The sequence below is a fragment of the Paramisgurnus dabryanus genome, chromosome 3, assembly GCF_030506205.2.
Source record: "Paramisgurnus dabryanus chromosome 3, PD_genome_1.1, whole genome shotgun sequence".
Classification (NCBI taxonomy): domain Eukaryota; kingdom Metazoa; phylum Chordata; class Actinopteri; order Cypriniformes; family Cobitidae; genus Paramisgurnus; species Paramisgurnus dabryanus.
Window position 1 is genome coordinate 13,725,085 of NC_133339.1, and position 11,947 is coordinate 13,737,031.

At 37.6% G+C, this 11,947-nt stretch overlaps 1 protein-coding gene across 1 annotated transcript; it reads left to right on the forward strand.

The window, feature by feature from the left end:
- Positions 1-5,738: 5,738 nt before the first annotated feature.
- LOC141281916 (uncharacterized) lies at positions 5,739-6,761 on the forward strand. Its single transcript, XM_073813831.1, has one exon. It carries the CDS (start codon positions 5,739-5,741, stop codon positions 6,759-6,761), a length of 1,023 nt encoding a protein of 340 aa, XP_073669932.1.
- Positions 6,762-11,947: the final 5,186 nt, after the last annotated feature.

Sequence of the window (11,947 nt, forward strand, 5' to 3'; positions counted from 1 at the left end):
AGCTTGAGAAGATGACAGATCCACAACCATGCAGAATAAAGGATGAAGATACTGAGGAACAAATAGGTTGGTGTCTATTTTTCAATCTTCATCCTTGATGGTTGAGGAATAATCATAAAAACATTGAGAAACATGAGGGGAAAATAAACAAAAATCCATGAGATGATAACTTTCTGCATCTATAATAGATTCATTAGAATTAGATTGAAACATCAGGTAAAGAGTTTTATCCAAAGCAACCTTCAGTGGATTTAATGTCTCTGATCTCTGGGAATTGATCCATGTGTAGGGTTACACATTTATAAAATGTTATATCTAGGTTCTAATGTAATTGTGTATAAACTGAAAAAATGATATACATTGTGTTTTACATCTTGAGGTAAAGATTATGACATTCAACAATCAAGTCAGGCAGCCCAAGTGGCTAAGACATTAACCTTATTGTCTTTATGCTCTTTCTGACGATTGGAAAGAGTGCCAAGTTAAAGGTGATTGCGTTTTGCGCTTTGCAACATTCGTCTGTTATAGGACAACTGACAAACAAGCAGACACTGATTAGCAACGCGCTCAACCTTTATTTAAAAATAACAGCAAGACAACTAGCAGTGCATGTGCTTTAACCGCTATAACCCAACGGCCCCCTTCTTTAGACTAAGAAGCATCCCCCTCTAACCCGTCGTTTAAAACAATTGACCCATCGTAGGGAGCTTGATTGACAGGTGATCTGACTTATCGTACTTCACCATTCAAAGCAGTCAGGAAAGTTAATAGATTAACATGGGAGGATTTGAACTTGAAAAGCGGAATGTACAGACGCCTTTCCGCGGTTAAAACAACATTCCTCCTTATGATCATTCATGTTTATTTGATGCTATAAATTAACTAGAAGGAAGAGATGATTTGAAAGGTGAGACTTTGTTTAATATGTTTAATATCAAACGTAACCAAAAAGTAGTGGTGTAACGATTAACCGTGCAAATGCGCTTTTTCTCAATGAATGAATTAAAAGGAATTACGGTGAAATCCCGGCACATCCGAACGCCAGGGGGCGCTCTCATGCAGAAACTCCCTTTGTGCCACAGAAGAAGTAGTATTACAAACGCTATTCCAGGAAATGTCTACAGGAATATTTATACGCTGTTCTTCAAATTGTTTCAGGTATTTTCATGATAATAAAGAATATTTTGAATTAGGGATGTCAAATTATGCAGTTTCCCATATTCGATGATTGTTTAAATTAACGATCAATCAATAGAATAATCGTTAACAGTAATAGTGCTATAAGCCTTTACAGTAGTGGCATATAGCCAATGACATAAAAGTGTGCGTAAAAATGCCAGCTTCCTCATGTGAATTAAAATATTTTATTTTGTCTATATAACATGCTAGTGGGATTGTAAAATGAGCCAATGTAGTTGGTGTTTTGATTAAAATCATAAATTTAATCTCGTAATGAAATATAATGACTTATAGACACAGTAAAACTCCACCTCATAACGGGCACTCTGCACAGTCGGATGAAAGTCTGTGCGTCCGTGACAAAATAAAAGTTTCATTATCATCAAGTGTTATTTTTCTAGTTGTTCACCTAGCTTTCGGAGTCATTGATACGCCGCTTGTTGTAGTTATGTCCAAGAAGCACACGAAGGGCACTTTTCCCGTTGTCACCTCAGCTTTAGACCTGCGGCGTACTTTCAGCAAAGATGCTTATATTATGAAGACTTCCATTAGAAAATCTGCAACAGTGTTTAGCGTGTAGCGCCTCAGCCAGTCATGATGTTGATCAATGATATATGTTGTTTGCGTTCAGAGTGTAACGACAGTCAGTTACAGTTTACATTTAACAGTTTCTTGCCAGAATTTAAGTTTTACATTTTAATCTGTTTATTAAAAACGGCTTCTGGTCTCCTTCCCTGTGTAAAGCAGCGTTGCTATGCTAATCTTGCAGGTTTCCCTGAAGAGGGTCTTTGCTTTCAGTATCCTAACTGTGTTTAGATTTTCGGCATCAAACTTCTTCAGATCAACTGCGGATGTCATTTCGTTACGTTAGCAGCCAGCCTCATCTCGAATGAAGTTAAAAAGCCCAAGTGTGTGTTTGGAGTTTAACTTCTTCCTGCTTGGTTAGTTTTTTCACCAGCTGTGTATGTGCTTTGCGCAGGACACACGTGCTTGCTTTTTCGACAATCGTTAAGTTTTATCGATTTAATTCTTATCGACAATTAATCGAAGATCATCCCTATTTTGAATTATTTTTATTTAACGAGTGTTGCTTTTTTAAATGCACGTTATAAACGACTCCGACTCATAATGATTTTAGATTGATAAGGACTTCCTACTGACCAAATGCCGTAGTACACACACAAGCTGTGCATGAAACAAAGAATCGCAGCCTTGCGATTCAGAATCAAATTCAGACAGGGATTTTTTATGGGGACCGCGATTGAACCGTTACATCCCTACCAAAAAGTAACTTGGTCTGTCCTGTGTGTCAGCGCATTGTCAGCTTCCTCTCTGCTCCACGATGTATTTTTAACCGCGTGAGAACATGGTGGGGCGTGAGAGCGGCGTATCTTGTCGGACATAGCGACAGTAACTAAGGGGGTCGGGTCTCTGCGAACGGTCAATTGACCTGATATATTCCCCATGTTCATGAGTCATCTGCACATCTCACTTATGCTGTTTTCCAAAGAATCAAATACAGTTTGAAACGACATAGACCATTAATAGCACAGACTGTTTACGATTGTTTTAAATCATTATTTAAACATCCTCCATGATAATACATTTTTTATGTGTGTGTGTGTATGTATATATGTATATATACAGGGTGCGATTTGTGCGAAAAACAGAGGGGGGATGTTTTCATTTATATTTATATTTATTTATATATTTATTTACATATAAACTAAACATTTTGATTACTTGGTTTTATTGTATAAATGAAAAATGAAATATATTTGACCTTAACTCTTTCACCGCCAGCGTTTTTAAAACAAGTTGCCAGCCAGCACCAGCGTTTTTCATGATTTTCACCAAAGTTTATTGCCTTCCAGAAAATGTTCTTCTTTAAATATATAAACATACAATATACCAAATGAAAGAACAGACCCTCTGCATCAAAAATGTTTAGTTTTAAAACTAAACATTAAGACTATTTTAGCACAAATGATGAGCTTATTGACATTTTTTTTTATAATTCTTGAGAAAATTAGAATATAGTAAAAGTTGTTTTTTGGAAAAAAGTTTTAGGTGGGCAAACATAACCTGCGCGAATGAATGCGTCTCTGTCCACAGCACATTTCAAAACATTTTAATCCATAAAAATAAATCATGAGAACATGAACTTCATCACTGCATTTGCAGGAATTGTAAAATCTTCTTTCTTATTAACTCATGAAGCAGCCTAACGCAATATTTTTACTCTAATAGCTTTTCTTTCCCCACACATATGATCTGTGATCATGCACAACGAAAAAACACGCAATAATTAAATCTTGAATGGCAAAACTATATGGCACAACGTAGTGTCAACTTAAACATAAATATGAACAATGGATTGATTGCAAAGTTAAACCATTACAGTAGAAACAGTTTAACTGCTGCTTTTAAAGTAATAACGTTAACTTTACACCGCGATGCTGAGCTACAGTGAAATGATAGAAAAGACAGATGCATTATGTGTCAATTAGCCTCATTTGCGCGAACTAGACGTGTTCGTTTCCACACACAGCTCCACAGCCATCTTACAAGTGTTGATAGGCTATTACTCGTGAGTTGTAACCAGGTGTGTAACCAATCAGATAGCGCCGTGGGCGGGACCTTGAACAAGTCTTCAGAGTGGTGAATACAGAGAGCTTTGGCACGGCAGCTATATCAGAGCCAGCCAAAGTAGCGCATTTTTAAAAAAAAATTTACTTTAATCAAACCACGGATCCGTGATAAGTTTTGTGATGCGTCTCTCCATTAGTGTAGTAGCACTGATCACTTTGAGGGGGGGATAAATTTACACACACACACCCATAAAAAACTTACTTTCAGGTGAACTATTCTTTTAAAATACCCGGAAGAGAAAGCCCAAAATTACAGCACTGTAGATCAGATAGACCAGGCGCACACACGTCTGTGCAAGCATTTGGCAGTCACGTGGAAGAGAAATAAACTATAGTTTTCATTTAAAAGAAAAAAGACTAAACTCGCCCGAAAGTGCACTGCACATACATGTAACACGGCGTCCCCCGCTCGCTTCAGTTTGTGTCCTTTCACATGATTCACAGCACTGAATCCATACTGGTTCTTTTCAAAGGAGAACAATAAGTGAGTTCTGTAGAGATGTGCTGTGGTCCAATCATTGTGTGTTGGTTGAGTCCATATATATATATATATATATGAAGAGTTTGGTTCCAAAACGCAATAAATCCATTTTGACAAATTTCGGTAAAAACGTATTTTCTATACCAAGAAAGTGACAAGATGAAAACCACTATTTTCTGTTACAAACTTTCACATAGCATCTTTAGGTTATAAAAACATAAGAAATTCTAATCCATAACTTGATTTTCAAAGATTTATTATAAAAACTAATTATTTTTTCCACAAAATGCAATAAATCCATGACAGTTTTTTATTTCAAAATGCTATAAATCTATTAAATCAATGTATAAATGTGCATTCATCTTTACCATTTTATATTTATTTAGTTGACTAGTGGTATACAATGATTAAAAAATAAACATTAATGGCATTAACCAAAACACTTACTTTGTTATATTAAGAACACATTGCTGCGGTTATATTTGACGTCGTCTCTTTACATTTTCACAGCGATCAGCTGTAAAATGTTTTGGTCCCGCTCGATTTTCGTTGACTTTGAGTAAAATAATGTAAAGTTTTCATAAGATCCTCTGGGGTCAATGTTTTGGCATGAGAAGCTTGATGCTGTCTGGAGAACAAGCAGCCGAGTGCCTCTCGCGGAAATTATTAGATGTTGATGGCTTACGTTTCTTTCCCGTCACAGAAAACCATCACAGGTTTAGCAATGCTATTAAAGTATTATTTTGTTTTGTTTGTTGATCACGAAGTACAAAGTAGATGAGGAAAATTAGGATTCCGTGTACTCAGCGCGCCGCCATGTTTGTTTACATTGCGTGAATGGTCCGCTGTAATATCAGGAATGGATTTATTGCGTTCTGTAAAAAAGGAGGAGTGGCGTTTGTCGCATTTTGGGAACAAAGGGAGAAAAGATGACAGAATATCACGGCGGGTATTGGATTTTGCGTAAAATTAATTATTTACTTTTAACTACTGACCTGATATAATACTGATTTTGGCAGTAACTCATTTTTTTCAAAAATGGCGTTTATTGCGTTTTGGAACCAAACTCTTCATATATAGATAGATAGATAGATAGATAGATAGATAGATAGATAGATAGATAGATAGATATTATATATCATTTTAATAACACGGTTTTGGCAATTATAGAGTTCTAATGACGGTGTTCAACTATAACCATCGGTCTCACGTTACATTATAACCATCACACCCCTAATTGGAAACACCAGAAGTGTTATGGGGTTTTGAACACAGCACAAGAGTTAAACAACAAGAGCAGAAATTGACAATAGAAATGACATAATGTACTTAACATTAAAAATAACATGGATACATGACATCTCAAATGTGTTTTGTCAATCTGGTTTATCAATATTTACTAACTATTTACTGTCTTTATTTTAGATATGATTGGAATAAACACGGATCATCTACTTGAACAGAATGAAGTGGATGAGAAACATCAGATTGTAAAAATAAACCATAATGTTTCACAGAAAGAAACTCTGAAGACAGAAGACATAAAGTGTGAAAATAGTTTCAGTGAAGATGAACGCCCTGAAGATCACAAGAGGACTCACAGTGAGGAGAAACCTTTCACATGTCAACAGTGTGGAAAGAGTTTCAGAACAAAAGGTAACCTTAAAGTACACACGAGGATTCACACTGGAGAGAAACGACACGCATGCCATCAGTGTGGAAAGAGTATTACAACTGCAGTTAACCTTAAGATACACATGAGGTCTCACACTGGAGAGAAACCTTACACTTGTCATCAATGTGGAAAGAGTTTCTCTATTGAAAGTTACCTTAAAATACATGCAAGAAGTCACACCGGAGAGAAACCTTACACTTGTCAACAATGTGGAAAGAGTTTCTCTATTGAAAGTAACCTTAAGATTCATGCAAGACTTCACACTGGAGAAAAACCTTACAGATGCCATGAGTGTGAAAAATGTTTCAGAAGCAAAAGTAACCTGATAACACACATGAAAATTCACAAAGCAGAGAAACTTTACATGTGTCTTCAGTGTGGAAAGAGTTTCAGTATGGAGCGTTATCTTAAGAAACACATGATAACTCACAGCGAAAAGAAACCTCACGCATGTTCTCAGTGTGAAAAGAGTTTCGTAGATAAACAAGGACTTGAGGCTCACATGAGAAGTCACACTGGAGATAAACCTTACATATGCTATCAGTGTGGAAAAAGTTATATAAGTGAAAAAAATCTTAAGATACACATGAAAGTTCACACTGAAGGAAAACCGTTCACTTGTCAACAGTGTGAAAGGGGTTTTACAATTAAAGCTCACCTTAATGCACATGTGAGAATTCACACTGGAGAGAAACCATTCACTTGTCAACACTGTGGAAAGAGTTTTACAATAAAGGGTGCCCTTAACACACACATGAGAATCCACACTCGATAGAAACCATTCATGTGTCAACTAGGGATGGGTATCGTTAAGGTTTTAACGGTATTACTACTCTTACCGGTACTGCTTAACGGTCCGGTGCTTTAACGGTATTCTTATCGGTACTTTGGCCAATGTTAACATTTGATCACGAACCTATGTTCACATGATTAAGTTAATTATGTGTCTGCATTTCATTATTACAAATTAATTTCTGGATATCATTTCTAAATATTATACATATATTTATTAATGCACCAGCGTGAAAGCTGCAGAAAAAATACTTTAAATAGGATATTTAGGCTAAATAAATGTTTACATGCTGATTTTTCTTTATTTGGGATTTTAAAAAGAAGTAGAAAATATGTTGAATGCATAACGTTCAGCATTTCTCCCAAAAGAAATCAACAGAATTTCAACGTAAGGTAAGCAAACCAATTAGGGAGATTGTACATTTATTTTAAATGACGTGAACAATGTTGATTCAACATGATTTTAGCATACATGCCTGACGTTGATGCGGCAACCACCAGAGATGATGGTTGAATTTTGCAGGCTGCGACCTTCTAAGGACGTATTTTAAGACCGATTGCGTCACAGCAGCGCGACTTGAGGCTGTGACTTGTGTTAATATTATTCTGTTTATGTTGCGTATTTCTAAGGTTGATTAATTTTATATACTGTTGAATAGTTTAATCTACATCAACGTGTCATATTTTCTAAAATAAATGAATATTTTTCTGATTCCATATTTATTTAAATAAGTCAGAAACGTCTCCGCTGTGTCCTGCTGACAGGCGCGGTGGGCGCGTGCAACAGGTGACGCAAATTATAGGTCCTCCGAGGGTTAGACTGTCTCATTTCAGTTCTCTTCGCTGACTTCTGAGGCTGCCACCTTGAAAGACAGAGTGCTCCCCTTTTAAGGTTGTATGCTTAGAAGGTCGCAGCCCTTGAATTGGGACACAGCTTCTTTCTGCACGTAATACACTTTTGAAAGATGCTTTGACAGATTGCTTGTGTTTCCGCCCTTACATGCAAACATCTTGTTGCACTTACCTGTATGACAACGAGCGTTGTCTGCATCAACTCTAGTGAAGTATAACCACACTTTTGAATGTTTTGCTATATCCGCCATCGTCACTCTTTGTATTAAGCGGTAGTTTTCGTGCTGTTATGCGTGTGCGTGCGCCGCGCTCGTTGTTGTGGTTGTGTTTGACAGACAGCCAGCCTCCGCGGCGCGCATGAGAGATCTCGCAGATCTCACAGACAAACGTCTTAATCGCAAATTAGAAATGTTTGGTGAGATAAAATGTGCACGAAAACATTATTAAGCAAGAAAACATAGTACATTTATTTATTTATTTTTCTCCAGGACCGATAGCAGAACCGATAGCGTCAGATCTTACTGATACTACGGTCTTTCATATTTTAGCCCCGGGGCCAGTTTAATACCGGGTTTCGGTACCCATCCCTAGTGTCAACAGTGTGGATATCACAACAAAGCTTAGAAATCAGCTGAGGTCTTATTAATTAAACTCTGCGTAGGATCATTACTAAAAGTCTACATGCGCACAAATTCCCAAGATGTCTGTACTTGTGTTCTTGTAAAACGTCATCAGTCACAGCCCAAGTACTGCTCCAATTCCAACTTTGCATCGTGCCAAGTTCAAATAACATCCCTGGATGTGTTCTTGATCCGCTTATTTTATCGAGGATGCATCAGGAGTTGACTTGTGTGGACTTATGATAGCCAAGTTTCCCAGAATGCATTTTGCGTCAGCGGCAATGAAGTTTAAAACCTGCAAAATATTTGAAATATTATTCTTTCTGTGTCATAAAATGTAGCCGTTTAGTCAAGAATATAGATGAATAGGGGTGTGACGGTCATTATATAACCGTGAGACCGACGGTTATAGTTGAACACCGTCATTAGAACTCTATAACCGCCAAAACCGTGTTATTAAAATATTTTTTAAAACATTTTTTATCATAAAGAATTTTTAAATACTAGTTAAAAACAATTGTTAAAAGTCTGTGTTATACGCCCCCTCACGTTCTCACGCAGTGAAAAATACAGAGCGGAGCAGACACTGACAACGCGCTGACATACAGGACAGACCAGGTTACTTTTCGGTTACTTTTGAGATTTAACATATTAAACAAAGTCTCACCTTTCCAATCATCTCTTCCTTCTAGTTAATTTTATAGCATCAAATAAACATGAATGACCATGAGAAGGAATGTTGTTTTAACCGCGGAAAGGCGTCAGTACACTCCGCTTTTCAAGTTCAAATCCTCTCATGCTAATCTAACTCTCTTGAACGCACATTCACTGCTAGTTGTCTTGCTGTTAATTTTAAAGAAATGTAGAGCAAGTAGCTAATCAGTGTCTAGTTTATTCAAACGCCGGGTGAGCACTGTGCAGCGTGTCTGCGGAGAGCGTTTGCTGCGCGTGGCCATTGTGCTTTTACACCGGCTGCGTTTAATAACAATCTCAAGTTCATATTACTTTCTTTTACCTGCATTTATGAGCAAAACCTCTTCTATAAGCTTTTATCCACATTGTTTTCGTGCTGTTCTGGTCCGTGAAATGACAGATATAGACACAATTACAGACATAAAAAGTCCAATGCACATATCTGTTTCTCTGAAGATTATTAAGATAGATGATAGATAAAGGGTTAATTTATGCTGGGCAGAGAGTGACCGCGCAGTCTTCTGGCAACAGTGTGTGTTTTTTTTAAATATTTCATTGCTTTCTGTTAAATTGTTCAAAGTTATTACTGTTTAAAACACACTTGGCATCACATTCATGATTTTATGGTAAAATGACACTTTCCCGTCAATCCACGAGCATTTAAACGAGCAAAATGCCCCCCACTGACGGTTATGTGACGAAACGTCACATTTGACTCACGTCATAACTGTCATCACCAATTCTGAAACCGGCACACCCCTATAGATGAATAAACTTCTAATCTGTGGTCAGTTAGTAAAGATAGGACCTATATTAAAAGATTTTGGATATTTGAGATCAAGATGATCAGCAGGCGGTCAGCGCTGTGTATACCGCTGAGGGCAGCCTTATTTTGTCAAGTCCTTCTAAAATGTGCCACTAGCTCAGTACAGCTTCTCTGCCCTTCAGTGTCTGATGGTCAAACATGAAATATTCACTTTGGATATACAGTGAGAAAAATAAGTATTTGAACACCCTGCTATTTTGCATTATAGGGGTCTGAAATTGTCATCGTAGGTGAATGTCCACTGTGAGAGACATAATATTAAAAAAATTCCAGAAATCACAATGTATGATTTTTTTTAACTATTTATTTGTATGATACAGCTGCAAATAAGTATTTGAACAACTGAGAAAGTCAATGTCAATATTTGGTACAGTAGCCTTTGTTTGCAATGACAGAGGTCAAATGTTTCCTGTAGTTTTTCACCAGGTTTGCACACACTGCAGGAGGGATTTTGGCCCACTCCTCCACACAGATCTTCTCTAGATAAGTCAGGTTTCTGGCCTGTCGCTGAGAAACACAGAGTTTGAGCTCCCTCCAAAGATTCTCCATTGGGTTCAGGTCTGGAGACTGGCTAGGCCACGACAGAACTTTGATATGCTTCTTACAGAGACACTCCTTGGTTATCCTGGCTGTGTGCTTCAGGTCATTATCATGTTGGAAGACCCAGCATCAACCCATCTTCAATGCTCTAACTGAGGATAGGAGGTTGTTCCCCAAAATCTCACAATACATGGCCCCAGTCATCCTCTCCTTAATACTGTGCCATCCCATGTGCAAAAAAAACACCCCCAAAGCATGATGCTACCACCCCCATGCTTCACAGTAGGGATGGTGTTCATGGGATGGTACTCATCATTCTTCTTCCTCCAAACAAGTTTAGTGGAATTATGACCAAAAAGTTCTATTTTGGTCTCATCTGACCACATGACTCCTCTGGATCATCCAAATGGTCATTGGCAAACTTAAGACGGGCCTGGACATGTGCTGGTTTAAGCAGGGAAACCTTTAGTGCCATGCATGATTTTAAACCATGAGCCTTTTAGCTTTGAAAACATGGGCTAAGTGCAGGAGCACATATTTTTTTGTTTGACCACATAATCTTATAATCATTGTGTAATTGTATATTCATTCAGATGCAGTACTTCACTGTTATTCTCTACTATATTGAAACAATCTTCAAATGGATGAAGAATAAATGTCAAACTGCAAGGATGATTGACGTGTTGGTGTCACAATTTTATTGCTTCCCACTATTAGTGACTAATATAGTCCCAGTACAGAATCAATTAAAGTTCTACTTACAATTAAAGGTCACGTTCTTTCTGATCCCATTTTTTAAACCCTAGTTAGTGTATAATGTTGCTATAATAGCATAAATAATACCTGTAAAATGATAAAGCTCAAAGTTCACTGCCAGGCGATATATTTTGTTTAACAGAATTCGCCTTTCAAAGCCTACAGCGAACGACCCGTTTGGACTACAGCCCTCTACTTCCTGCTTTAAAGGGGACATTCCAGAAGACGTTTTTAAGATATTAAATAAATCTTTGATGTCCCCAGAGTACATATGTGAAGTTTTAGCTCAAAATACCATATAGGTCATTTATTGTGGCATGTTAAAATAGGCACTTTATGGGGCTGAGCAAAAATGCACCGTTTTTGTGTGTATACCTTTAAATCCAAACGAGCTGCTCAGGTGGGCGGAGTCTCAATCGCTCGCGCTGTAGAGAAGACCGAGCATCAGGGAGATATTCTCACGAAAGAAGTTATGTAAGCGATGTTCAGCATTATATATTTGAACACGTTTAAAAAGTCAATCATCTGTTTTATGCATACTAAATACATGTTTATCAGCAGATGGGGAACATTGTGGAATAAAAATAAAGCCTTTTAAGTCTCATCCTGCCCTTGTTTTAAACAGGCACAATGATTTTCAGCCTGTTACAATAAAATACACGTCCACAAGCACTCAGAAGTTTAGTTTTTGACCAAACCACATTTAAGCACATTTAAATGATCTGTAATAAAACAACACGTTTAATCAGAGGCGCACCTTGTCAACAGGCAAGGCAGGCAACTGCTTGGAGCCCCGAGCCACTAGAGGGCCCCCGAGTTTGTTTCTCGGATGGCCAGCTACACCCGGTAGATGAACATACCGTGTGTCTCAATCAGCTCCCT